Source organism: Microcaecilia unicolor, chromosome 6 (assembly GCF_901765095.1).
Source record: "Microcaecilia unicolor chromosome 6, aMicUni1.1, whole genome shotgun sequence".
Classification (NCBI taxonomy): domain Eukaryota; kingdom Metazoa; phylum Chordata; class Amphibia; order Gymnophiona; family Siphonopidae; genus Microcaecilia; species Microcaecilia unicolor.
This window is the reverse complement of record NC_044036.1, coordinates 39,146,548-39,173,764: the sequence shown is the minus strand read 5'-3', so window position 1 is coordinate 39,173,764 and position 27,217 is coordinate 39,146,548. Positions and strand designations below refer to the sequence as shown.

The 27,217-nt window shown below is 43.5% G+C and overlaps 1 protein-coding gene across 9 annotated transcripts in view; it reads left to right on the top strand.

The window, feature by feature from the left end:
* DOCK7 (dedicator of cytokinesis 7) overlaps positions 1 to 27,217 on the top strand; it is a 279,528-nt gene that overhangs the window by 181,701 nt on the left and 70,610 nt on the right. For all 9 annotated transcript variants that reach the window (XM_030206645.1, XM_030206644.1, XM_030206640.1 and 6 more), the window contains 8 exons: positions 562 to 702; positions 820 to 933; positions 4,266 to 4,436; positions 4,840 to 4,979; positions 9,361 to 9,530; positions 17,972 to 18,126; positions 23,300 to 23,482; positions 23,599 to 23,734. In XM_030206645.1, the coding sequence (XP_030062505.1) occupies positions 562 to 702; positions 820 to 933; positions 4,266 to 4,436; positions 4,840 to 4,979; positions 9,361 to 9,530; positions 17,972 to 18,126; positions 23,300 to 23,482; positions 23,599 to 23,734 (1,210 nt within the window). The remainder of the gene's footprint in view (positions 1 to 561; positions 703 to 819; positions 934 to 4,265; positions 4,437 to 4,839; positions 4,980 to 9,360; positions 9,531 to 17,971; positions 18,127 to 23,299; positions 23,483 to 23,598; positions 23,735 to 27,217) is intronic.

Below are 27,217 nucleotides of genomic sequence, written 5' to 3'. Positions count from 1 at the left end.
AAAAAAGCAGCTTGTATTTAACAGACTTGCAGCTTGGATTACTGCATTAGACATGCTTAAAAATATTTTCATGATATATTATTGGGGGTTCCGTCTGAGTGCTGTCCACCTATAGTTAGAGGCCAATATCTGTCTGGTATTTTGAGGTCTTCTGACAAACCTCAGTCTGATTTAAATCTCATTGAGTTTTTGGAAAGCTTCATGGACGTCTTAACTGATCGAACTACACTTTTGGTCACTTTTGCCTTGTAACCGGTCAGAAATAATATATTTCATTTGTATTTTTGACATATGGAAAGCAAACCTTTTGGGTTTGCTTGTGCAAATATTTCCTGATTTAGCTAGAGGCACTCAGAGAAGAAAACAGGAATTCTTGGGTTTGTGGCCTAGAGCCTAGCTCTGGGAGGTTCTTTTGCTGTAAAATTTTCCTTTAGATGAAATTTTGGTGCATTTTATAAAACTTCCCCCCAAAATAACACTCCTAGAAAATCATACTTTTACCGTCCGTGAAGTGCAGTAGGTTGAATATCCTTTTCACATCCTGGCTTGTGCTGTCCTCAGGTGAAGAGCATGGTGCATCATCTCTACTTCGCAGACAAACTGGATGTGCCAAGGAAGACTCGCTTCCCTGAACGCTTTATGGATGACATCACTGCCCTGGTTAGCACAATGGCCAGCGATATCGTGTCCCGGTTTCAGAAGGTAATGCAAGTGCCTGAGCTGCCCACCTGCTTGCAAGATGAAGGCAAGATTAATCGTTGCTGTAACATTGTTTCTCGCTTTGTTTTCATTCCTCTCCCCTCCTCCTCCCCAATTCAGGATACTGAGATGGTTGAAAGACTTAATACGAGTCTGGCTTTTTTTCTCAATGACCTCCTATCAGTCATGGATAGAGGGTTCGTCTTTAGTCTGGTTAAGGCTTTCTACAAACAGGTAAAGTTAATTCATAGTAATGTGTTGCATTGTGAGCATGCCTGTTGCATTTTACAGATACTTTGTTTTGTTTGTTTTTTTCCCCCTCTTTTTCTCCACATTATTGAATTGCTACGTTCCAAAACATAGTAACAATGAAAATGAGTACAATAGGAATAACATTAAGTAACATTTTCTTTATGAAATTCATTTAGGAGAATAGAAGTCTTCGCTTTAACTTAAATGTTAGAAAACAAGTCTATGTGTAAGTCATTTTATACTGACATGCATATTTAGAAAATGCAAAAGAAAATCAGTTTTGCACATATGTTGTATGTATATTAGAGAGGTTTTTAATAATGAAATGATCATGGAAGTGAGTCTGAAGTGTATGTTATAGGCACCGAGGATCCAACAAATGTGTATTTAATGGAAAAAAAATTGTTAAACCTGCAAAGTAATTTAGTAAAAATGACTATTAGTGGGGCAGCACTTTAATCTCAGTTAACTCTGTGATGAATGCATCAAATCATTCATCGCAATTAAAACAATTTTTTTGTTGCATCGCAGTTTCTCCTCCCTGCTCTCTTCCACGCCCAACCGCTGTCCTCCATGCAATCTAACATCTTCCCCCTGCATCCTGATTCCAACATCACTTCCCCCCCCCACCTGTCTACCTTAAAGGTGGTTTTCTGTTGATCCTCGCCAGCGACAGCATTGCACATATGCTGCCTAGTACAAAACGTTCCTTCTGACCTGTCCTGCCCAGGCAGAAACAGGAAATGATGTCAGAGGAGGTGGGACAGGCCAGAGGGAATGTTTCAGAGTAGGCCACAGACAGTATATGTGCAATGCTGCCACTCCCAAAACCAGCAGAAGACCACCTTTAAGGTAGACCAGCGGGGGTATTGAGAGGAGGGCAGATGCTAAATCCTGGGTGGGGAGAGAAGTGTGTGAGCTACAGATCCATAGGTAGAACTGGAAGGGTCACTGATGGAAGCTGTGACTAAGGCAATGAGCTCCAGAAGCCACGAGAAGAGCTTGAAGCTGTTCACCACCAAGATGTGTCGCCGCTCATGGGGGTGAAGGAGAGGGAGGGAGAGTTGCTGGATGATGGGAGGGCGGAAGGGGAGAGAGAGAGGTAATGGACCCCAGGAAAGAAATAGAAATAATGGACCTAGGGGAAGAGGAGAGAGAGGGAAGGCTGAGAGAGAAAGATTGGATCTGAGGTGGGAAGTAGGGAGATTATCAACCCTTTAGGAGAGGAAGGAGGATGGGATTTGATATACTGCTTTTCTGTGGTTACAATCAAAGTAGTTTATATATTATATACAGGTACTTATTTTGTACCTGGGGCAATGGAGGGTTAAGGGGTCCTTTTACTAAGCTGCGTAAGTGCCTATGTATGCCCAACACGCGCCAATTCTGAGTTAATATCCGGCTACCGCATGTCTCGTGCGGTAATTTCATTTTTGACACGCGTCCACTAGGTGCATCAGAAAATATATTTTATTTTCTGACACGCAGCGAAAAGCGGGCGGTAACTGTGACTTGACGCGCATAGGCGATTATCGCACGGTTAATGTGAGAGACCTTATCGCTAAGTCAATGGCTGGCGGTAAGGTCTCAGACCCAAAATGGACATGCGCCAATTTTTATTTTGCCACACGTCCATTTTTGGCAAAAATTTTAAAAAGGCCTTTTTTTACAGGTGCGCTGAAAAATGATTCTGCGCACTTCCATAACATGCGCCTACACTACCGCAGCCCATTTTTATATCGCACCTTAGTAAAAGTACCTGTAAGTGACTTGTCAAGAGTGATAAGGAACTGCAGTGGGAAATAAATGAAATACCCTTAATTGTGCGATTAATCACCATTAAAATATTTAAGCGACCTGCGGCCCTAATTATTAGGCACATAAATCTTTTAAGTGGAAGCTTTTGGGAACGAGGCAGTGTACAGCAGATGAGATGGTAAAGGTTTTTTTTGACAGGGAGAGGAGAATAATTTAATTAAAAGGTTTTGCACAGGATTGGAAAGAACAGTGTTAAACAGCGGCCCTGTTGCTCAAAGCCTGCCAGACGTGTAAGGATTTGCTTAATGCCGGGTATGTGCATACGTTATTGTACACTAAATGCTGAGAGGGCTCAAGTGCGGGTATTAACATGCACGGTACAGATGGCCACAAATTGTATTGAAATGTATTAAAATAGCTGTTAACGAGGTCAGTAAATTTGCCTTCACAACGCACAGAATCGCTGCAATGATAAAAGGAAATGATGGCCTATAATGCTGAAACATTTTTGCCAAGTCAGGGGCAGCGTAGAAGAGGAGAGGATTTCTTCTCAATTTTTTACATTTAACTGCCAATTTTTTATTATATATTTTTTTACAAGTGGAAGGAGGCTCGTACAAGTTTAAAAGACAGATGAGAAGTAACAAACGAGTGCACGTTTGAGCAAAACGGAAAGAAAAACCACACATCCGCACCTGTTCTTCTGCTCCTAAATATGATCCTTTCAAAAAATTTAATGTTCGAATATTTGTGAGTCTCATATTTAGGCACTGAATAGAAAGCTCTGATGTGTGCTGGCACTTCCATTTTTTTGCCTGGATATGCGCACAAGAGCTGCGCTTACTGAAAACCTTTCTGTAAATGTCAGGCATGTTCCTCCTCCCAGCCACCCCCATTAGCCGCAGGCTTTCTGCTTAACCCTTTAGTGTCCAATGTTCCCCTCAATCTGTACCATATGGCTTATTACGGGAACATTGGACACTAATAATAGCACAATTTATTTGCACATAAAATTTGAATATGATTTGCTTCGAACATTGCAGCAACTATTTTTTTGCATCGCATTTGTGCGTGGCTTTAAGCAGTGTTAACAAATAAACCGCCCTGCCAAGTTAAACCACTTGATAGGGTTTAGACGGGATATCCAAACTCAATTTCTGTGTGCCGAGCCTCTTAAGGCTCTACTAAGTTGAAAAATTCTTGGCAGGGAAGAAGGCAGATCATGTTCAATAACTCATGAAGTTATACATTGTTGATGTATGATGCCTTCTGCTCATCAGAGACCCCTCTTACCTTTAGCCTGTGGAAGATCTCTTTCTAGTGCCTTTGTATCATGGGTGGTGTGTGCATGTTACCCCAGTTATTAAGGCACTTGCCTAGGAGGAAAAGTCATTAATACAACTCTTTTAATGAATTAAGAAATACAAATTTTGGTTGTTTCACCTTTTAACCATGTGAAAGAGATCCGAAATGCTGAATAATGCATGACAGCTTGACCTAGCAGAGGCTTTTTTCTAAAATGTTGATTGGTTGCTGGTTGTTTTTGTATTTGCAAGGTGTCTTCAAAGCTTTATTCGTTGCCCAACCCAAGTGTCTTGGTATCACTGAGGCTGGACTTCTTGCGCATAATCTGCAGCCATGAACACTACGTTACGTTGAATTTGCCTTGTAGCCTACTTACTCCACCTTCCTCACCATCTCCATCTGTGTCTTCTGCAACATCCCAGGTAAGACCTGCACAAAGTTATTACCCCTAACAATAGAAATCAACACTTGAAAAATAAAATTGATATGACCTTATGGTTAGAAACCCCTTGATCCATTTGAGTATATTCCCTCCGATTCCTATCCTGTCGAGTATATTTAGTAGTATATTGTAGTCTACCATATCGAATGCGCTAGACATGTCGAATTGAAGTAGGAGAATGTTTTTACCTAGAGCAATTTCTTACTTGAATTTGGCAAGAAGAGATACCAGTACAGTTTCTGTACTATGGAGGGGTCAGAAAGAGAGAAATTATGGGAAAGGTTTTAAAGGTCCTGCCTCTTAATTCCTTATATTACATGAACTAGAATTTCGCCTTTGGGAAACTATATTCCAACTTTTGTTTTTTGAAATTTTGTTAACAGAGTTCTGGATTTTCTACCAATGTCCAAGACCAGAAGATTGCAAATATGTTTGAACTGTCTGTGCCCTTCCGTCAACAACATTATTTAGCAGGACTGGTGCTGACTGAACTGGCCGTCATTCTTGATCCTGACGCAGAGGGGTGAGTTCTCTTTATTAAAATTGCAAATGTACCACAATCAGCCAAACAGTGAATGGCTGACAGTTTCTCCCTTTTTACTTTATAACCACTTTTGTGTTAACGTGGGTATTTATTTTTATCTTATCAGTTTATTTATGGATCACATCTTTCTTGTTGAAATCATTTTAGTGTTTTGCCAGCGTGTAAGCCTGCAATTCAAAGGGAGCAGTCAAGGTTCGCAGCAGACTTAAACTAAACAATGTCCAGGCATTTATTTCAATATTTCAGTCCCAAAATGGATTATTTTTTTTTTACCAGTACATAGACCTAACACATATTTAAACACCCTTCTGTCTTCTTGATCTCAGCTGATCCTAGAGTGCATGGCAAAGAATATAATTCCTTTGAAGTACATCATAGCTTCTACCTTGACAAGTATCAATAGCAAAATAAGACTTAGGAAATAATTTCATAAGAGGATGCCTAAGTAAATTGTCCAAAAAAGGCTTATTTGTTACCTATTTTTATAAAGGCAACATTGACACCTACGTGGAGTGGTGGAGTAGCATAATCGTTAGTGCAGTGGGCTTGAGATCCTGGGGAGCCGGGTTCAATTCCTAACCTTCTATTGCCCCAGGTACAATACTTAGGTCCCTATTTATTAGGCCTTGCTAGAGGAGGGAGGCTGGGGGAGGCAGCTAGTAGACAGCAAAGAGGTCCTTCCTTGCTGTATTCAAAAATTCCCCTACTTCCTCTTAAAAAAAAAAAAAAAAGTGGTCCTCATACAGGGGGAGCAGAGTTCCTCTAAGCTGTGCTGAGTAAAATTCAGAGTAGCTATGAACAAATAGACATGGTTTAATAGAACAGAGTCAGCATGGGTTCAGCCATGGGAAGTCTTGCCTCACCAATTTGCTCCATTTCTTTGAAGGCATGAATAAACATGTGGATAAAGGTGACCCAGTTGATGTAGTGTATCTAGATTTTCAGAAAGCTTTTGACAACGTTCCTTATGAGAGACTACTGAGAAAATTAAAGTGTCATGGGACATGAGGCAGTCTGTTGTGGACTAGGAATTGCTTATTGGACAGAAAAGAGAGGGTAAGGTTAAATGGCCATTTTTCTCAATGGAAGAGGGTGAACAGTGGATTGCCACAGAGGTCTGTACTTGGGCCAGTGCTATTAAACATATTTATAAATCATCTGGAAATCAGAACAACCAGTGAGGTGATTAAATTTGCAGATGACATAAAAGTATTCAAAGTTGTCAAAACACATGCAGATTGTGAAAAATTACAGGAAGACCTTAGGAAACTGGAAGACTGGGCATCCAAATGGCAGATTAAATATGTGGACAAATGCAAAGTGATGCACATTGGAAAGAATAGTCCGAATCATAGTTATCTGATGCTGGGGTCCACCTCAGAAGTCGAGAAAGATCTAGGTGTCATTGTAGGCAATATGCTGAAATCTTCTGCCCAGCGTGAGGGGGCGGCCAAAAAAGCAAACAGGATTCTAAGAATTAGGAAAGGGATGTTAAGACCGAGAATACAATAATGCCTCTGTATCACTCCATGGTTTGACCTCCCCTTGAGTATTGCATTCAATTCTGGTTGCTGTATCTCGAAAAAGATATAGTGGAATTAGAAAAGGTTCAAAGAAGAGCAACCAAAATTATAAAGGGGTTGGAACTCCTCCCATATGAGGAAAGGCTAAAGAGGTTAAGGCTCTTCAGCTTGGAAAAGAGATGGCTGAGGGGGGAATATGATTGAGGTCTACAAAATTCTGAATGGTGTAGAACGGCTGAAAGTGAATCGATTTTTCATTCTTTTAAAAAGTACAGAGACCTCGATGAAATTACATGGAAATACTTTAAAAACAAGTGGGAAGAAATATTTCTTCACACGGCGAATAGTTAAGCTTTGAAACATGCTGCCAGAGGATGTGATAACAGTGGTTAGCCTATCTGGGTTTAAAAAAGGTTTGGAAAAGTCCATAGTCTGTTACTGAGATGGTCACGGGGGAAGCCACTGCTTTCCTCGGGATTGGTAGCATGGAATATTGCTACTAATGATGGTTCTGCCAGATACTTGTGACCTAGATTGGCCACTGTTGGAAGCAAGATACTGGGCTAGATGAACCATTGGTCTGACCCAGTATGGCTGTTCTTACGTAACAAGTAGGGAAAACACGCAGAGCATAGTTCATGGAATTCTTTCCATCCTCCCTGCAAGTGTTAGTATGTGTGGGTGTGTATATACATCTCTGATTGTATCTGTAAGATGTGCTCACAGGATTGTGTAACAGAAAATTTTTGCTCATGTTCACTTAGTCCCTTTGCTCATGAAGAATAATTTTTGCTAATCTCAACTCAGTCTTTAGAGGCAACATTGTACTACTACTCCCATAAAACATGAGGACTGTATAATGTAAGGGGAGGGGAGTTTACAACATTGCTGATCCTTTACAAATTCCATTTGGTTATAACACAAGTAAAATCAAACATATAAATGGCAAGTGACCGACTCACCTGCAAATGCGCAGTAGAGACTTCCCTCTCTGTCCCGCCCCCGCATCAAGACGTGATGACGGAACAGAGAAGGAAACTGCGCTGAGGAGTGCACCACATGGAATGGGAGGGAGGGAACCGCCGAGGTCGCTACCACTCCCCCTCCCCCTCCCCCCCCCCCCGAGGTCGCCGCCGGCCCCCCCTCCACCCGAGCCAGGCCCTCTCTTCTCCATTGAACTTATAGCGCCGAAACAGCAGCAGGCAGATCAGCTTCCGTCGGCCTTCCTTCCCTGCCTGTGTCCCGCCCTCGCCGACGTTACATCACAAGAGGGCGGCACAGGCAGGGAAGGAAAGCTAATGGGAGGCGATCTGCCTGCTGTGGTTTCAGAGGTGAGGTGCTGTACGTTTAATGGAGAGGAGAGGGCCCGGCCCGTGTGGAGGGGGGGGGGGGCGGCGGCGGCGACCTTGGGGGGGAGGGAGGGGAGAGCATGAGAAATGCTGGACATGGGAGGTCTCAGAAGGAGGGGGGCCTTGGAGCTGGGAGGGATGGACAGAGGGGAGCCTTGGAGCTGGGAGGGAGGGGGGGGGCCTTGGAGCTGGCTGGGAAGGAGGGACGGAGGGGGAGGCCTTGGAGCTGGGAGGGGTGGACAGAGGGCCTTGGAGCTGGCAGGGAAGGAGGGAGGATGCTGGACATGGGAGGTCAGAAGGAGGGGGTGCTTTGGAGCTGGGAGGGATGGACAGAGGGGGGCCTTGGTGCTGGCTGGGAGGGAGGGACGGAGGGGAGCCTTTGGAGCTGGGAGGGAATGGGGCCTTGGAACTGGGAGGGAGGGCGGGGGGCCTTGGAGCTGGGGGAGGGGAGGGACTGGGGCCTTGGAGCTGGCAAGGAAGGAGGGAGGGCGGGGGGCCTTGGAGCTGGGAGGGGAGGGAGGAGGGAATTGGGCCTTGGAGCTGGGAGGGAGGGAGTTAGACATCAAAATAGAACATACCAATACTCGCCCGTTTTAACGGGCTTAACGACTAGTCTGGTATAAATAACTAAAGAAGATACTGAGGAAAACATGGTTTTTAAAGGTTAAGGAGTACATTTATATGCTATGACAATAATAACTTTTATTTAAAATTTTAAAAAAATGGAAATTACAATAATAAAATATACCGGGGCAAAGAAGCATGAAGAGAACTAAGAATAAGACTAAAAGAGAATGCACTAGAGCAGGCTTATGCAAGTCCTGTCATCAAAGGCCAAAAACAGGCCAGATTTTCAGGAAATCCCTAATGAATGTGCATGACTATGATATATATGCAATAGAAGTGTAGTAGGCGTGCAAAATTGTTATCATGCATATTCATTAGCAATATCCTGAAAACCTAGCCTGCTTCCAGTCCTTCAGGACTTGGATTTGGAAAGCCTGCACTAGAGCAGAGTAATTAGTCTTTTTTTTTTTAATCTAATACAGCATATTTAGGGCCCTGTTTACTAAGGCGCGTTAGCATTTTCAAAGCGTCTACAAATAGCACGCACGTTAACTGTGTAGACGCCTATAGAGATACTGCAGGCATGTACACGGTTAACACGCATTAAAAATGTTAACATGCCTATAACGTGGCTTAGTAAACAGGGCCCTTACTTTGTTATTAACACTAGTTTAGATTCAACACTATGAAAATTCAGATTGCTATTGTTAAAGTATGGATATCTGTTTTCAAGTTTAATTTAATCAGACACAAATTTGGTTGAATGTATTTTTTGTGATCGTGACATAAAAAAGCTTTCACAAGCTTTTTTTTTTCTGTTTATAAAAAATATATTTTTTCATGTGCAGAAGGTGTTGTTTGCTTTTACAGATCTTGATTAATTAGTCTGTCATCCCCCCTCCTCCCCCAATCCTTTAACAGTCTCTGGGGATTACACAAGAAAGTCATCAATGTGGTACACAATTTACTGTCAAGTCATGACTCGGACCCACGGTACTCCGACCCTGAAGTGAAGGCCCGTGTGGCCATGCTGTACCTGCCGCTCATTGGGATTGTCATGGAAACACTGCCTCAGCTGTATGACTTTACAGGTACTTCATCTTTGTGCACGTTCATTGACCTTCTTCCTCCCCCACTCCCAACAACTAGAGTGGCTTCCAGCTTTTAAACATGCAAGGTAGTGTTGTTAAAAAAAACAGAATATATTGTTTTTGGTGCAGGTTGGTGGTAGGTTTGCTAACTCATTTCAGGTCAGCTGGAACGTAGTTCCCATTTTCTTAGAGAAAACAGCCAACAGTACAAATCCATGCATTCAGTGGGGCAGAGCTAGAGCTGGATCAGCTCAGGGCTGCCGAGGGGAGGGGGGGGGGGGGGGTGAGGGAGCAAAATTCCGTGGGCCCTGGCCTCCAAGGGGAGCCCGGCACAGAGGTCTCTCGCTCCTGCTCCAGGCCCCGCTTGCATTGCTTGCCAAGCAGCTGCTGGGCCCTCAGGCCGCGCATGCTCGGTTTTGAAACTGAGCTTGCGCAATGTGAGAGAAAAGCAGACGCACGGGCAGTAAGTGCGGCAGAGGAGCAGCGCTGGAGGAAGACCTCTTCTGCTGAGGGGGCCTTGGGATTCCTACCAGCCAAGGTATTTGCAGTTCCAGTTGGTGGTGGTGGGGGGGGGGGCTCTGCCCCGGGCTTGGCAGCCGCGGCCCTGGATCAGCTTGTTTGGCAGACCTGGAGTGAGGTGGCAATCCTAGTTTGATGTAACGTGCATGACCCTTTCCAGCATGTGTCATAAATGTTTCTGCAGCTTTTTCTACTCACGTTTATCCTCTTTATATTCTGCTTCTGTAATTACACCCCAAGGAGTTATGCGACTATGCACCCATTTGGGAATAATTAATAAGCTAGTACATAAATCATGTAATTTCTGAAAGCCACTAGGAAGGGGAACCAGAGACTCTGCCCACAGCTGAGGAGGAGCCATTCTATATTCGTCCTCCACTGTTGCTTTCTCAGAGACTGATTTTGAACGTTACATGACACGCATTCTGAGAAAGCTGCCCAGTGCAGGAAGATGGCGGCTGTACCAGGAGACATTGTGCTGGCGGGAAGGAAAGCCTGAAGACAGAGTTGGAGGAAAGAGTGGAGGGTGAGATTATGGGGGAGGAAGACAAGTTGGGGTAGGGCAAAGGGGAATATAGATTAAGGGGGTGGTTTTTTTTTGTGGGGAGAAGGAATGAGCCAAGGAGAGAGAGTGTTGAAGTGGGGTGAGCTGGGGAATGAACTAATGGAAAGGCTGTTGAAGCAGAGATGAGGAAAAAAAAAAAAAGAGGCAGTGGGATAATGAGGAAACAGATGACAACTGCAGAGAAATAAAAAAAATACACCAGACACAAAGGTTATATTAAAAAAAAAAAAAATAGTTATTCCATGCTACTTAAAATTAATTTGCTACAAAATCCTTATTTATTTATTTTACCAATTTCTATTCCACCTAAGAACTAAAACGGAGTACAAAATTACATACACAAATACACTAAAAATAAACCACATCAGACAAGAAGAACAAGTGCCATCAATGTACTGTAGTATCATTGTCCCAAGTTCCTGATGGTAATATCGCTCCTCACTAGAATACTTTCACAGAAAAGTGAGTTTTCTAAAGCTTCTTGAACTGTTCCACACAACCACACAGTCTAAATGTTCCTGGTACTGCATTCCACGAACATGGGCCAGCTACTGAGAAAGCAGTTGCACAACTTTCTGCATACCTTGTTACCATCAGACTCTTTTGCTAATCTCATTGATGTCTTGGACCTTAACTGCCTCGCTTGTCGGTAGACCACCAGAATTTGTGAGAAATTCCATGGTGCTTTGCTATACAAACCATTGTGAATTATTGACAAGAGTTTATACTGCACTCGATATATTATTAGTAGCCAGTACAGTTTTTTTTAACAGGGGCATCAAATGTTCAAATCTAGAAGGTCCCAACACCATCCTGGCTGCCGCTTTCTGAACTACTGTAGTGCATATCCAAGATAATAGAGCATTGCAATAATCAAACCTTGATACCATTCAGAATAACATTGGCCTCAATTTAGAAAGTAAATGCAACTGAAAAAATGAGGACTTCACCAACTGTAATATTTGATCCTTCATCATCAACTGTGACTCTAGTGTTAGTCCCAGTAACTGCATCTGGATTTAATTGGCAGCCTTGTTTCTCCCACCAACACTGTCTTTACCTGCAGTAATTCCTGATTTTTTACCAGTAAGCATGTTCAAAGCCCGTCTATTCCTTTCCATCCATAAACCTACTTCTTTCATATAAAACATCAACCATTCTAACCCAGCTTTTACTGGAGGGAAAAAAAACTTCACATCATCCACATACATACGATAATATACTCCCAATCGCCCTAAAGATGCCATGTAGTTGTTAAACAGCAATGTCAAAAGGGAAGATCCTTGTGGGACTCCCCTTTTCACTAGAACAGTAGAGGATACTATTCCCCTACTCTGCAACCTTTTAATAATGATGCAGTCCAGCAACCATACAGTGCCACTCAGTACCATGTTCACGCAACTTATGTAGCAACACATCTACAGTATCAAACACCAAGGAGACATCTAGAGAGACTAAACAAAAAGTCTGTACAATTTCATGGAAATTGTTTTTGGACTTGCAAGTGAGAGACAAACAGAATGATATAAGCTTTCTTATATTGTTGTAATAAAGTACCTGTAATCCGTTGGGTTGGTCGTGAGCCCTTGGGCTCTGGCCGAGGCCAGCAGGGCGCCGACCCAGGCCAAGGGGAGACCGCCCCACTACCACACACCCCAGCTACACAATACCCCTAAGCTACCCCTCCCCACAGTCCCTCAGGAAGAAGGGAAATAGGCAAACAGACGGGCCTCGCGGCCGAACCGGAACCCACGCACACAGAGCCACTCGTACAGGCCTCACGGCCGAACAGGAACTCAGACACACACAGGAGGGGGTGAAAGAACCCAGTGGGCCCCCCCCCCCCGGGGCCCCAAGATGCCAGACACGCGCTGAACACCAGCGATAAGGAAGAGGGAGAAACAAAAGAACCAGTGCAGGCCACGCCCACCCAGGGGACTAGCGCAGGATAGGGGAACTAACACAGCAAACCCCCCCCCCCCCCCACAAGGGTTAGGAAGCCCCAGGCAGAAGCCAGAGGAACCAGACACAAAAGGAAGGCAGAAAGCCTTTGCCTCAAACCCACTGCAGACAGAGGCAAACAGAACATAAAGGGTTAAGCTTATAGAGCCAGCCAGCACACCAGGGAGAGATAGAGTTCCATAAATTAGCAAACAAACAGAGAGAAGGCTTCCGAGGAGGAGCAGGGCCGATAGAACAAACACACTGTCAGAGGCAGGAACACAATACACACAGTACACAAAGGGTTAAACTCACTGAGCCAGCAGGCCAGGACACTGGGAAGAGAAATCCTTAGAGTAAACAAGGAGAGGATGCTCTCAGACAAGCAGCCAAGCTGAGACTAGAGCTGAACAAAGCCCAGCCCCCACTGAGGAACAAGCAGAGAACTGCCGCCAGCGAAGGGAAGCCCAGCTGGAGGCAAGTGAACTAATTATACACACACACACACACACTGCCCCCAGCTAACACAAACAAAGGGAAAGGTAAGAAATCCCTGAACAGGGAACTCAGATCAAAGTCAGAGCACATTCTGACCAAGAACTGCGGCTGTCAAATCACCACAAGAGTGTAAGTAACGCGAAAGCAGAGGAACTCTTCAGCTGCAGGCTAAAGTACTATCCCCTGACGTCAGCACAAACCCTGGCAGCCAATCAGAAGAGACGTCCCCCCTCCCCCTCAGCCAAACCGGCAGAATCATAAAGGTACCTGTACCTTTTTTTTCTGCTTTTGCATAATTTTACATTTTTTGTGCATAATTCCCAGGGGTGTATTTAATGCAAAAAAAAAAAAAAAAATCATTAATTTTGGTATACATCACCTGAAAACCTAGAAAAATAAACAAACCAGAAATTGTGTGCGATGTTTCCAGAATATACTTAGTTTTAATGCTAAAGAAGTAGATGACAGCAGATAAAGACCAAAATGACCTATGTGATCTGCCCAGTAAGATAATTAGATTTGTATTGGTTGCTTTCTTTGGATTTGTGCCTCTGCAGACCATCTTCTTTGGAAGGCAAAGTTACAGCTTTAGGGCCCGACAGAGCATTCAGTTGCATTGGGATCTTTGTTTTCTCCAGAGTTTATTTTGCTCTCACACCAGTTGTTTTAGTTTCTCGCCTCGCTGCCCCTCCAGCTCCTAAGAGATCTCATGTAGACTTTCAGGAGTGGGCAGATGAGGCTATCTCTGCTTCTCCCTACTTCAGATAGTTGGCCTCAGTCTATTCAGAGGAGCCATTGATGAAGGAGCCATTAGGGAAAGAGGGTGACCCGAAAGTTTCATGAAGAGAAGCTCAATACTCTTATTTCTGAGGCACTAGCAGTGCTTTCCATTGAGGAGCCTCCTGCTTTGGCATCAGGAATTCCATCTTTGTCAATCATGAGGGGGCTTAAAGATCCTTCTAAGGCCTTCCCGATGCATTCAGACATTCAGGCTCTGATTACAGCAGAATGGGTCTTGCCGGACATGGGGCTGAGAGTGCTCTACCCATTAGTTCCAGAGGAGAAAGATAAATTGCAGCTTCCCAGTGTGGACTCACTGGTTACCACGGTGACTAAGAAGACCACCTTGCCAGTGGAAGGGGACATTGCCCTATAAGACCTACAGGATACAAGCTAGAAGACTCACTGGAACAACCTCTTGAAGTGGCCTTTTTGAGCCTTCAAGTGACAATGTGCAGCTTGTTCATGGCAAGAGTATGTCTCAAGTGACAATGTGCAGCTTGTTCATGGCAAGAGTATGTCTCAAGTGACATCAGCAGTCTGCAATACAAGATGGGTGCCATAATGCCCAGCTGTCACAGCATGTCAACAGCTTGGTTGCGGCATTGGGCAGCTGATGCAGCATCAAAGCCACGTCTAGTTAAACTGCCCATTCGGGGCACGTGACTATTTGGAGAAGATCTCAGTAACTTGGTGAAAGAACTGGTGGAAGCTAAGCCACAGCAATTGCTGGAGGTTAAGCTGAAAGCTTCTGGTCGTCCATCATCAGGGGGCTTTTGATCTCAGTTTTGAGACAGTAGACGGTATTGTCCCAGTCGTTAGCAATATGGTCAGAAGTCTCACTTTCAGGCACACCAATCTTCCTTTCATGCAGACAGAAAGTGCTCCTCTCAGCTAGAGTGCCCAGTACCTCCAGAGCTTTGCAATGATGTGAGGCTGGTCCACTTCCTTCAATGGGAGTATGTCTTCTGGAGGAGTGGGCCAAAATCATGTTGGACCAGTGGGTTCTGGGTATTCATACAGAAGGTTGGAAATTGCAGTCATAGCCTTGGTTCAAGCAGGAGAATTTCTCACCACCCTTGATCTCAAGGAAGTGTACTTGCATATACTTATATGGCAGCTAAGTCAGAAGTTTCTACATTTTGCGGTGCTGGGCCGTTGCTTCCAGTTCAAGGCTTTGCTCTTCGGTCTCGCCACATCTCGAAGAACACTTACCAAGGTAATGGTGGTGGTGGCAGCATCCTTCCTTTGGCGCCAGGAAATCAGAGTGGCTCATTCATGCTATTTGGACTGCATGATGGTGATGGACAAAGTTGTCCGATCTTCTGCAGTTTTTGGGTTTGGTGATTAATTTGAAGAAGAGCAGACTAACTCCATAGCAGATGCTGTAGTGTCTGGGCTTTTTATTCAACACAGCGCAGGAGGTGAAGCTGGTTCAACAGATTTGTCTTCTTAGTTGAGGCATGCTCAGGGTCTTGGACTACGTCCAGGTTTTGGGGTCAGTGATGGTGGTGATAGAAATGGTACCATGGACAAGTGCTCATATGTGGCTGTTAAAGGAATTTTCTTCTCAGTTGCTGGTTGCCAGACGAAATATGCAGTGGTGGTTGTCGCTCATAAATTTGACTGTTGGAGCTCCCTTTCCAATAACACAATGGGAAGTATTGACCATGGATGCCAGCAAGTTGGGTTGGGGAGCTCATTATAAGTTTCATCTGGCACAGAGCACCTGGATGGAACAGGAGTCTCGGTGGTCAGTAAATTGCTTGGAGCTCAGGGCAATGTGGAATGCCTTACGTGACTTCGCTCCCTTTCAGTTGGGGGCCCCAGCCTGCGTTTTCTTTGACATTGCAACAGTGGTGGCCTATATCAACAAGCAAAATGGAACCTACAGTTGTGAGATGGCAGTGGAGGCGGCCTCCCTCATGAGTTGGCCAAAACTTTTTTCTGTCATCAGCTCCCATCGCAGGGTCCTTCAACGTGGAGGCAGACTTTCTCAGCAGGCACTTCTTGGACCCAGGAAAATGGGAACTATCCAGCCAGGGGTTTCAGCTGACATTGGACAGATGGCAACAAAATGGAATGCCAAAGTGCCCAAGTTCTTCATCTGTCGGAAAGAACTGGGCTCGATCGGGATTGATGCCCTACTGCAGCCCTGACTGGAGACATCTTTCTTCTCTCCTTGGCCCACTGTAGGCTGCATGTTGATAGGATCACATTGTATGAGATTCAAATGATTCATGGAGGCTGTGGTATGCAGACTTGATTCGACTGCTGGCCGGAGATCCTCTCCATCTTCCGCAGGTACACGGTCTATTGAAGTAATCCGGTTCTTATGGAGGATCTGTGCCCCTTTTGTCTTAAGGCATGACCATTGAAAGGGCTCAGTTGAAACAAGTTACTGTGATTCGGTCATTGCTATCTTTTTTCAGGCTCAGAAACGCATTACATGCATGGTGTATGCAAGGGTGTGGAGGTCGTTTGAGGGCTGGTGGTCTGAGCGCAGACTATTTCCCTTCTCTGCCCAGATTGCGCACATCCTAGTGTTTCTCCAGGCAGATATTCAGAAAGGATTGGGGTTGGGTTCTCTAAAAGTTCAGGTTGAAGCCTTGGCCTGTTTCTGGGGCTGAGTACAGAAGATGTCTTTTGTGGCTCACTCAGATATCATTTGATCCTTGTGAGGAGTGGGCTGCTTGAAGCCTCCCTTTTGTATGCTGTGTCCAGAGTGAAACCTTAATTTAGTCCTTCAGGCTCTTCAGAAGCCTCCTTTTGAGCCAATCCTTGAAAGATCTTACACTAAAGACAGCATTCTTGGTGGCTGTTGTGTCAGTATGTAGGGTTTTGTAGCTCAGGCTTTCTCTTGTTCGGATCCCCTTCTTTGCTTTCAGAGGTGGGGGTCTCCCTGCTCATGGTTCCTTCCTTTCTTGTGAAAGTGGTGTCAGTATTTCATATTGACCAATCTGTGGAGCTTCCGTCCTTTTGCAGAAAGGATGAAGTCTCGATATTCTTCCCTGAAGCTTCTCAATGTGTGTAGTCTTCCTTAGATATCTGGAAGTCACAAATGAGTTTCGCAAATCAGATAGACTGCTTTTTGGTAAACAGAAATTTGATCTTATGGCCTCCAAGCCCACAATTGTTAGATGGCTGAAGGAGACTATCGTGTCAGCTTATTTGCTTGTGGGGTAGCAGGCTCCTCAGGCCTTACAGACTCATTCTATGAGGTGTACGGCAACATCCTGGGCGAAGACTACCTTATTGTCTCCGGCGGATATTTGTAAGGCTGTGACATGGTCAATGGTGCATACCTTTGCCAAGCAAGGTGGACTTTGCGGCATGCTAGAAGCCAGTTTTGAGTCTTTGGTCTTTGGGGCAGCAGCGTCAGGATGCCACCCACTCTAGGGATTGCTTTTATACATCCTACAGTTCTGAAATAGTGGGAAGCTACATAATGGAAGGAGAAATTAGGTCTGTCTTGATCAATTTTCTTTCCATTAGTCCTTCCCAATCTTCCTGAGGACCATCCGAGGTTTCTGAGCTATTTAGTCGGTGCGAAGTAATGGATCAAATAACGACTGTTACCTTGCATGGCGCTTCCTGCATATTTCTTGCTCTCTACAAGTTGTCCAGATAGAGGTCCATATATGATTGCTCGTGTGGTTAGTGTTAGGTTAGTGAGTTGTTTAAGGTTTTTATTTTTATTTTTGAATTTCTCCTTATTGCTTATTACTGAGGAGCTGGGCTAGATGCCAGAAGATATGTCTCAGTTTTCAGTTCTCTTTTTCTACCTGCTAGTTGATGGGACACAATTATCCCACAGGTTCTGGAACAGCGGGAAGGTCTGATGGAAAGAAAATGATCAGGTAAGACCTAATTTCTCCTTAACAGGTAAGAACAAATTTCACTTTTCTGCGCAAGAATGGTAAAAATAGGCTACTAGGAAATTTGTGCATGAAACCAAAATTTTCATATAAAAGTTGTACAGATGGGTTACTTTCTGGTAATAGAGACAGAACATATTGCCTTACAGGTATAATGTTGTGGTTTTGCATGTGGTGGGATAAAGCTTCTTTATCATAGGGAGAAACTCAGACATTCAGAAGAACCTAAAATCAAACATTTCATTTCCATTTTCCTTCAGAATCTCATAACCAGCGAGGAAGGCCGAGCTGCACATCGACTGAGGACCATGAAAATGAAGGGGGGAACATGATAAGCCAGACTGTTGCCATGGCAATTGCTGGGACATCTACTCCACAACTTGCAAGGCCCAGCAGCTTTATACTCACCCCAGCGGTAAATAGACATTGCCTTTATTAATAAAGCATATGTGAGGCCTAAACGCCTTTGTCCATCTCTAATCAAGCAGTATGTGGTGGCTGGAGAGAACACTAGTTCTCTGTGCGTGCTGCATGATCTTTCAAATGTTAACCTTGTTTCTGTCACTTACTTCACCGTTGTTGGGGTGGGGGGATGTCATTTGCTAACAGTTCATGCCAACACCATTAACATGCATTATTATCACCAGGGTCCATAGCATCCACAGTTAATAAGTGTAGAGATGCAAGTTAGCAAGTGTTACACAGTATTTTGCAGAGCACTGATGTATATATCAAATTTCAGGCCCTGTTTTAAAAAGCTGCATATGCAGTGTGCAAATGCAAAACAATTGTGAAAAGTTTTCACAGGAATAAATGTATTCAAAAAAATGTTTTTATCTGTTGCTTTGGCAAACTTTTTGATATAGGTACTTAAATGAAGCTTCTTGAGACCCTCTGGGGAGTTTATGGCAGGCCTGCAGGAGTAAAATCATATTTTTTTTAGATGGGCCAGCGACACTTAAATTTGGAAGAGGGTCATTCTTGTCTTGGCTGTGGAAACTGAGCAGAGCTAGTATTGAACACAAGTAACTGCATGTGCGGGGGGTCTGATTTTGTTTTATTTTTGGGATATGTAAGAAAGTTGAATCCTACGGTAACTTAGGGGTCCTTTTATTAAACCGTGGCAAAAAGTGGCCTGCAGTAGTGTGGGCGCATGTTTTTGGTGCGCGCTGGGCCAGTTTTACCACGTTTGGGGGAAAGGCCTTTTTTTCAGTGGGCCAGGAAAAGTTCCTGCAGGAAAATTGAAACCAGTGCACGCCTATTTACGGCCTGAGCCCTCAACGTCACCCATTGATCTAGCGGTAAGGGCTCACACACTACACGCGCAATGACAGGTCGATGCGCACCAACTGGAGATTAAGTACATAAGTACATAAGTAATGCCATACTGAGAAAAGACCAAGGGTCCATCGAGCCCAGCATCCTGTCCACAACAGTGGCCAATCCAGGCCAAGGGCACCTGATAAGCTTCCCAAATGTACAAACATTCTATACATGTTATTCCTGGAATTTTGGATTTTTCCAAGTCCGTTTAGTAGCGATTTATGGACTTGTCCTTTAGGAAAACGTCCAACCCCTTTTTAAACTCTGCTAAGCTAACCGCCTTCACCACATTCTCCGGCAATGAATTCCAGAGTTTAATTACACGTTGGGTGAAGAAAAATTTTCTCCAATTTGTTTTAAATTTACTACACTGTAGTTTAATCGCATGCCCCCTAGTCCTAGTATTTTTGGAAAGCGTGAACAGACGCTTCACATCCACCTGTTCCACTCCACTCATTATTTTATATACCTCTATCATGTCTCCCCTCAGCCGTCTCTTCTCCAAGCTGAATAGCCCTAGCCTCCTTAGTCTTTCTTCATAGGGAAGTCCCATCCCCGCTATCATTGTAGTCGCCCTTCGCTGCACCTTTTCCAATTCTACTATATCTTTCTTGAGATGCGGCGACCAGAATTGAACACAATACTCAAGGTGCGGTCACACTATGGAGCGATACAACGGCATTATAACATCCTCACACCTGTTTTCCATACCTTTCCTAATAATACCCAACATTCTATTCGCTTTCCTAGCCGCAGCAGCACACTGAGCAGAAGGTTTCAGCGTGTTATCGACGACGACACCCAGATCCCTTTCTTGGTCCGTAACTCCTAACGTGGAACCTTGCATGACGTAGCTATAATTCGGGTTCTTTTTTCCCACATGCATCACCTTGCACTTGCTCACATTAAACGTCATCTGCCATTTAGCTGCCCAGTCTCCCAGTCTCGTAAGGTCCTCTTGTAATTTTTCACAATCCTGTTGCGAGTTAACGACTTTGAATAACTTTGTGTCATCAGCAAATTTAATTACCTCGCTAGTTACTCCCATCTCTAAATCATTTATAAATATATTAAAAAGCAGCGGTCCTAGCACAGACCCCTGAGGAACCCCACTAACTACCCTTCTCCATTGTGAATACTGCCCATTTAACCCCACTCTCTGTTTCCTATCCTTCAACCAGTTTTTAATCCACAATAGGACATTTCCTCCTATCCCATGACCCTCCAATTTCCTCTGTAGCCTTTCATGAGGTACCTTGTCAAACGCCTTTTGAAAATCCAGATACACAATAGCAACCGGCTCCCCTTTGTCCACATGTTTGTTTACTCCTTCAAAGAATTGAAGTAAATTGGTCAGGCAAGATTTCCCCACACAAAAGCCGTGCTGACTCGGTCTCAGTAATCCATGTCCTCGGATGTGCTCTGTAATTTTGTTTTTAATAATAGCCTCTACCATTTTCCCCGGCACCGACGTCAGACTCACAGGTCTATAATTTCCCGGATCTCCCCTGGAGCCTTTTTTAAAAATGGGCATTATATTGGCCACCCTCCAATCTTCCGGTACCACGCTCGATTTTAAGGATAAGTTGCATATCACTAGCAGTAGCTCCGCAAGCTCACTTTTCAGTTCTATCAGTACTCTAGGATGAATACCATCCGGTCCAGGAGATTTGCTACTCTTCAGTTTGCTGAACTGCCCCATTACGTCCTCCAGGTTTACCGTGAAGTCAGTAAGTTTCTCCGACTCGTCCGCTTGAAATACCATTTCCGACACCGGTATCCCATCCAAATCTTCCTCGGTGAACACCGAAGCAAAGAATTCATTCAGTCTCTCCGCTACGTCTTTGTCTTCCTTGATCGCCAGAAACGTCGTTCACAGTAGGAAATAAAAAAAATAATTTGTGCTGGCAGTATGGTCGTGCAAAATCCGAAATTACTGCCAGGAGGGCGTGCCAGCCTGGTGGTAGTCTCATTTTAGCATGCGCTGCATGCGCATAGAGCCTACCGTGCCTCTGTAAAAGGGCCTTTCAATTTTTGGCAAGTAAGTACTGCTTAGCCCATTCAGAAATATATCCAGGGATCAGTTCATTTGCACAGTTTCATAAATATACTTGAATTTGGGCTAAACATATGTCCAAAAAAAAGTATAGTAGAAATGAAAACTGGCACAAACAATGAGTGAAGGGCTGAGACTGACCCTTTTCAATAAGCCTGTGGGAAATAGTTCTGCATAAAAAATGACTCCACTGATTTGTAGATTACTTGCTTGGGTGAAATTAGCTAATTTTTAAAGCATACAGCATATGTTTTCCTCTGCTTGCTGAAAATTTGTCAAGAATAATGCTAGTCAAAGCCAGCAAAATCATTAGTAGTTCCAGTTTTATTGTCTTCATAAGTGAAAATGCCACAATCGCTCAGTTATTTTTAAATTGCCTATCTTTGTAAATAAAACAGATGCACTCACTGGCTCTTCATTGCATAGATACAGGGAGGGAGCATTAGCTTATACCTAGTTTATATATTTTGGCTATCCTGAAACTTTGTAGCCTTGAAAGACTAATCTTACAGCCATGATTTTAAGCAGTATTTTTCAAACTTCGTAGATCCAAGTACCCACCCTCAGGTTTTTTTTTTCCCCCTCTGTAACACTTTTGAGCTGCCTTTCCCCCACCCTTAAAGTAAATTAGATTTTCAGGACTAAAGCACAATGTTGTACAATTAATTTTACTTCAAAACAAACCTTCTGTGCCCCAGTTGATCCATCATGTGCCCCTAATCGGAGAACCAGTTCTAAAAGATATAAATAAAGCACAGGCAGCAGAATGAATTAACAAAAAAAAAAGAAAGGAATGCGAGTGTTTATAATAAAACCTGCTCACAGAATTTTCTGAGAAAAAAAAAGGTATACGAATGAAAGAAGGTCAGCAATGCCTCCTTTTTCTTGCCAGTACCTCTGCTTATGTGGTCAGCCATATTGTGTTATTACTTCATTTAGAAGTCCTTTTACTAAGCTGTGTTAGATGCTAGCGCAGCTTAAAATGGCGCATCTCAAGACACACTCATGCATCTTGTGGTAACTGATGAAATAGTGTGCGCTAAAAAAAATCCATGTAAGAGGGCAGAGAGTGAGTATTCTAGCGCTAATCAGCATATACATTACTGTGTGCTAACTGTGTTGTTAATGGCTGTGCACTAACGGCAACATTAGCACATGGCCATTAATACAAAAAAATGGAAAATAAGCTGTTTTACTGCTGCAGTAAAAATGGCCTTAGCATGTGGGAAACTCCCAGCCAAGGATGCGCTAAGGCATGTTTCTGCCGCAGCTTAATAAAAGAACCTTTTAGTTTATTATATGCATACTAGTGGAACCATGCCCATTTCCTCAACAATGAAACAGGCCCTAGGAAGGCTGTCATGTAAGCTTTTTTTTTTTTTTCTTCCCTGCCCTCCCTTCCCTGCCCTCCCGTCCGTGTCCCGCGATTCTCTCCTCTACCGTCCTCCCATCCCATCCATGTCCATCAATTCTCCTCTGCCCTGCCTCCCTCCCTCCCTCCCGTCGATGTCCCACGATTCTCTCCTCCCCTCGATTTGTACCTGAACGTTCTCTGGCTGGCTGGCTGGCGCTGGCTTCCGTTCCATTCGTAACATCCCTCCTGACGTCAGCTCGCCTCCAGCGTTTCCTTCACTCTCACTGTTCTGCCCTCTGACTTCAGCTCACCTCCAGCGTTCCCTTCCCTCTCACTGTTCCGCCCTCTGACGTCATTGCGTCTTGACGCGAGGGTGGGACAGTGAGCTGGAATGTGGAACGCAGGAGCCTGGCTGACGTCAGGAGATGTTTCGAACCCAGGCAACCAGATATGGAACGTTGGAGGTGCAAATTATTATATAGGATGAGTATCAGAAATATCCAAATAGGCGTACCCATGGATTGGACTGGGTAGATCATGCTACATTAATCCCCTACCCCCCACCCTCAACACATGCATACACACACACGCACGCTTGTCACCAAACTGAAGAAATCAATTACTTTGGTCTGTCAGGAATTCCTCTTCGTGAAACTAATGGAAGAATACAGTCAGTGGAAAGAAAAAGTTGATGTATGAAGTGTTTTTGTTTTATCTATCGTGTAATGAGCAGGTGAATTCTTTCTGTAGATTGTACTATATTTAATAGTCAATGTGCCATGTCCTACCTTCTGTCTAATAAGGCCAGCTTTTTTTAATGCGAGGAGCTGAATATTTCCTTGGTGTTTTGTTTAGGCTACCCGGCAGCACACAATATTCTCAGCAGAGTCCAGCCGGAGCCTCTTAATCTGTTTGCTGTGGGTGCTGAGGAACGCTGATGAAACCGTCCTACAGAAATGGTTCATGGATCTTTCCGTCTTGCAACTCAATCGCCTGCTGGATTTGCTCTATCTCTGCATCTCCTGCTTCGAGTACAAGGTAATCATTTCCTCTTCTTTGTGTTAATAGCGTTATGTTGAGAAATTTTTGCCAGGGTTCAGGATGGAATGAGAGATATTTAAATGTATCCTCCATGCCTTCTGTTTGCACTTCAGGGCAAGAAAGTTTTTGAGAGAATGAATAGTCTGACATTTAAGAAGTCGAAGGACATGCGAGCAAAACTGGAAGAAGCAATTTTGGGAAGTATAGGGGCAAGGCAGGAGATGGTTCGGCGCAGCAGAGGGCAGCTAGGTAAGTGTAAGGGATGGGTGATATTGATTCACCTTTCTTTGTTGACATTGCTGCACAAAGAACTATTTTTAGGGGGTAATTCAATTAAAATCATTATGATTTCACTCATTCTGATTTTTTTTTTTTTACTTTATTCACAAGGGCATACTGGTATTTTATCACTATTATGATTGTGATATTGTGTTTACATCAAACTCTTTTTGTTCCTGATTGTTTAATCCGTTGGTTCTGAATTAGTTATTTTTATTTCACTACATGTTCTGTTTACACTGAAAAAGTACTGTAGGATGAAACATGGGTTAATGTCCTGTGTTGGTGCTGAATACAGGTGCTTACTTCAAAAGTCTAGTCACATACATTTCCATTGTGTATTAGTGGTTATAGCTGTATCTACAAAAAGTAGACATGGTCCAGAGAATGACTTTGAAAAAGTTGATAACATACACCAAAACCCTGTGAAATAATATTTAGGGAAAGAGAGGTGGGAAATATGATATACACCGAAATACCTGAAAGGTGTAAATCAGACACAAGAAGCAAATCTTTTTAGAGGCAAGAACGCAGGTTATGGCCATCTGGAGGGACCTGGGTTCAATTCTTAGCTTAGGTTTTCTACCCACCCTTGGTGAGCTGGGGCTGAGGATATTGTGGAGACAGCATTCTTAGCTCCTGGGACTGAAGGAGTCTCATTTGTTGGGCTCGAGTGTAAGCAGGTGAAAGTATGCATGTAATTTCATTTCAGCAGAAACCGCAAGTATTACCACGACAAGGTCAGAAATAAATAAAAGTCTATTAAAATACCTAACATTTTATTTATTTATTTATTTATTGCATTTGTATCCCACATTTTCCTCACCTATTTGCAGGCTCAAGGTGGCTTACAAAAACCTGTTATGGCATCGCCATTCCAGGAGACAGGTACAATTGGTGTTACAATAAGATCATGATGAGAAGAAAAGAGCAGAATAAAGTTAGAGAAAGGTGACTGTCAGAGTAGGGTGAAGTGGTAAGGTGTTATAATAAGCTATGGATTCTCTTTGTAGGCATTGTTGAAGAGAGAGGTTTTCAGTGATTAACGAAAGTTAGTTATTTCGTTAATCGTTTTCAAGTCAGTTGGTAGTGCATTCCATAGCTGCGTGCTCATGTAGGAGAAGCTAGTCGCATGTGTTAGCTTGTTCTTCAGTCCTTTGCAGTTGGGGAAGTGCAGATCAAGGAATCTTTTAGTGTTTCTTGGAGGCAGGTCAACGAGGTCTAGCTCGGGGCATCTCCGTGGATGATTTTGTGACCCATCGTGCAGATCTTGAACGCTAAACATTCTTTGAGTGGGAGCCAATGAAGTTTTTTTCTTAGGGGTTTCGTCTATGGCAATGTTTCGTCCTTAGGTATTTTAATAAAAACATTTATCTACTTTTGACTTTATAGTAGAACCTACGGTTCCTGTTTACATGGTTCTGTATTACCAAGCCTCTGTGTACTTCTGTAATTCAATTTCATGCATACATTTATTAGTGATGAGAAAATATGTTCCCAGGGATGTAGTTGGAGCTGGGTTTGAACTTATGTGTGTACATTAGAATTTTCAAAAGTATCTACATGAATTTGCAGGAAAGGTTTGTGTATGCAGCATAGCTGGTGTAAGTGTGTGTTTTGTACTTTACATGGTGTAATATGCAAAGGGAAGACATGCACTTACATTAATTTTCAAAGGAAAGATTAGCATTGCACAGATGTGCTGGATAAGGTAGGTAGTCTCTTAACAAATTACCTTCAAAATGTTTGGTTTTCTGTGGTGGTATAATTGTTAAGGTGCACTGTTGTGTGTGTATATAGTGCTGGTATCGTAGCAGAAATGTACAGAGCTGATTACCGTTCTAGGGCAGGGATGCTCAATGTCGGTCCTAGACAGCTGCAGTCAATTCGGGTTTTCAGGATTTCCTCAATAAATAAATAAATAAGTTGTAAGGGACTAAAATACAAACTAACTCACGCGACCAGCTTTTCTTATGTGGCCACACAGCTATGGAACGCACTTCCAACCCACCTGAGAACGATCAACGAATTAACTAACTTCCGCAAATCTCTGAAGACTTACCTCTTTGACAAAGCCTACCACGAGAACCCATAATTAACCATAACACACCCTTCCAACTTTAGGTATAATGTTTCTCTCTACAACTTCTTGATCAAATCCTCTTGTCTTCCTTGACTTCTTTGTAACACCAAATGTATACTTCATCCTGTATGGCGATGCCACAACAGGTGTTTGAAAGCCACATTGAGCCTGCAAATAGGTGGGAAAATGTGGGATACAAGTGAAAATAAATAAAATAAAATGAATATGCATGAGATCTGTTTTCATGCACTGCCTCCATTGTATGCAAATAGATCTCATGCATATTCATTGTGGAAATACTGAAAACCCAACTGGGTTGCAGCCCTTTACGGAATAGTTTCATAAAGACATTTCTACCTGTAAAGCAGGTTTTTTTTTTACACAGAAAAGGCCTTTTGTAAAATTGCACGCCCATTAATGTGTATATAGGTATGCATACCTACAAGATTACATGTTTTTACAGTATATATGTGCCATGTGTAGGCATTCCTGGAAGATGGAGTTGGCAATATAGGTGTGTTATTTCATAAAATATGCAGGTGCATGCATAGCATACACACATTTACTTCAACTTCAGAGCTGCTGAAAACATGGGCATTAGCAGTTGCATGCTTTGTTGGTGGTTCAGGAGGCCTGTTTTTATAAAGTTACATAGGCACCTTTTGGGATTTGGACACCCTATTATAAATGTACCCTGTCCTGTTCCCCACCCCCCAGGTGTGTAGTGCTATACCATAGCTCTATACGAACTAAGAGTGAATTTTACCACACCTAATATTTGGTACTTTTAGATGTATCTTACTCCCTGCAAATAAACCGTCCAGGCAGAATTGGAGGAGCTCAACGAGGCTGTTTCTTTCAGGGAACTCAGATATTTTTGTGGTGCCCATTGGGGAGGGGGCGCGAGACCTCAGCCATCTCCTCTGGTCAGGAACCAGGTTCCCAATGAAGGTGTTGAGGTCCACCCTCTGGAGAAGAGTAGCCTAATGGTTCGTGCAGTATGCTGAGAACCTGGGGAACTGGGTTCGATTCCCACTGCAGCTCCTTCTGACCCTGGGCAAGTTGCTTTAACCCTCCATTGCCCCAGTTACAAACTTAGATTGTGAGCCCACTAGGGACAGAAAAAGTACCTGCATATAATATATGTATACTGATTTGGTTGAGCCCACAGAAAAGCAGTATATCAAAACCATAACCCATGCCCTTTACAGTTGAGGGGTCGTCTAATGGAATTTTACCAGAGGTGAACCCACTTCACCTGGGGAAGGTTATGTCTTAGTGTTCGACCATCCTCTTCCAGATCTGTTTCTAGAGTCTCCCTGTCATTCCCACTGGAAAGCGGAGGTAATCAGGGACACATTGTAGCGTCT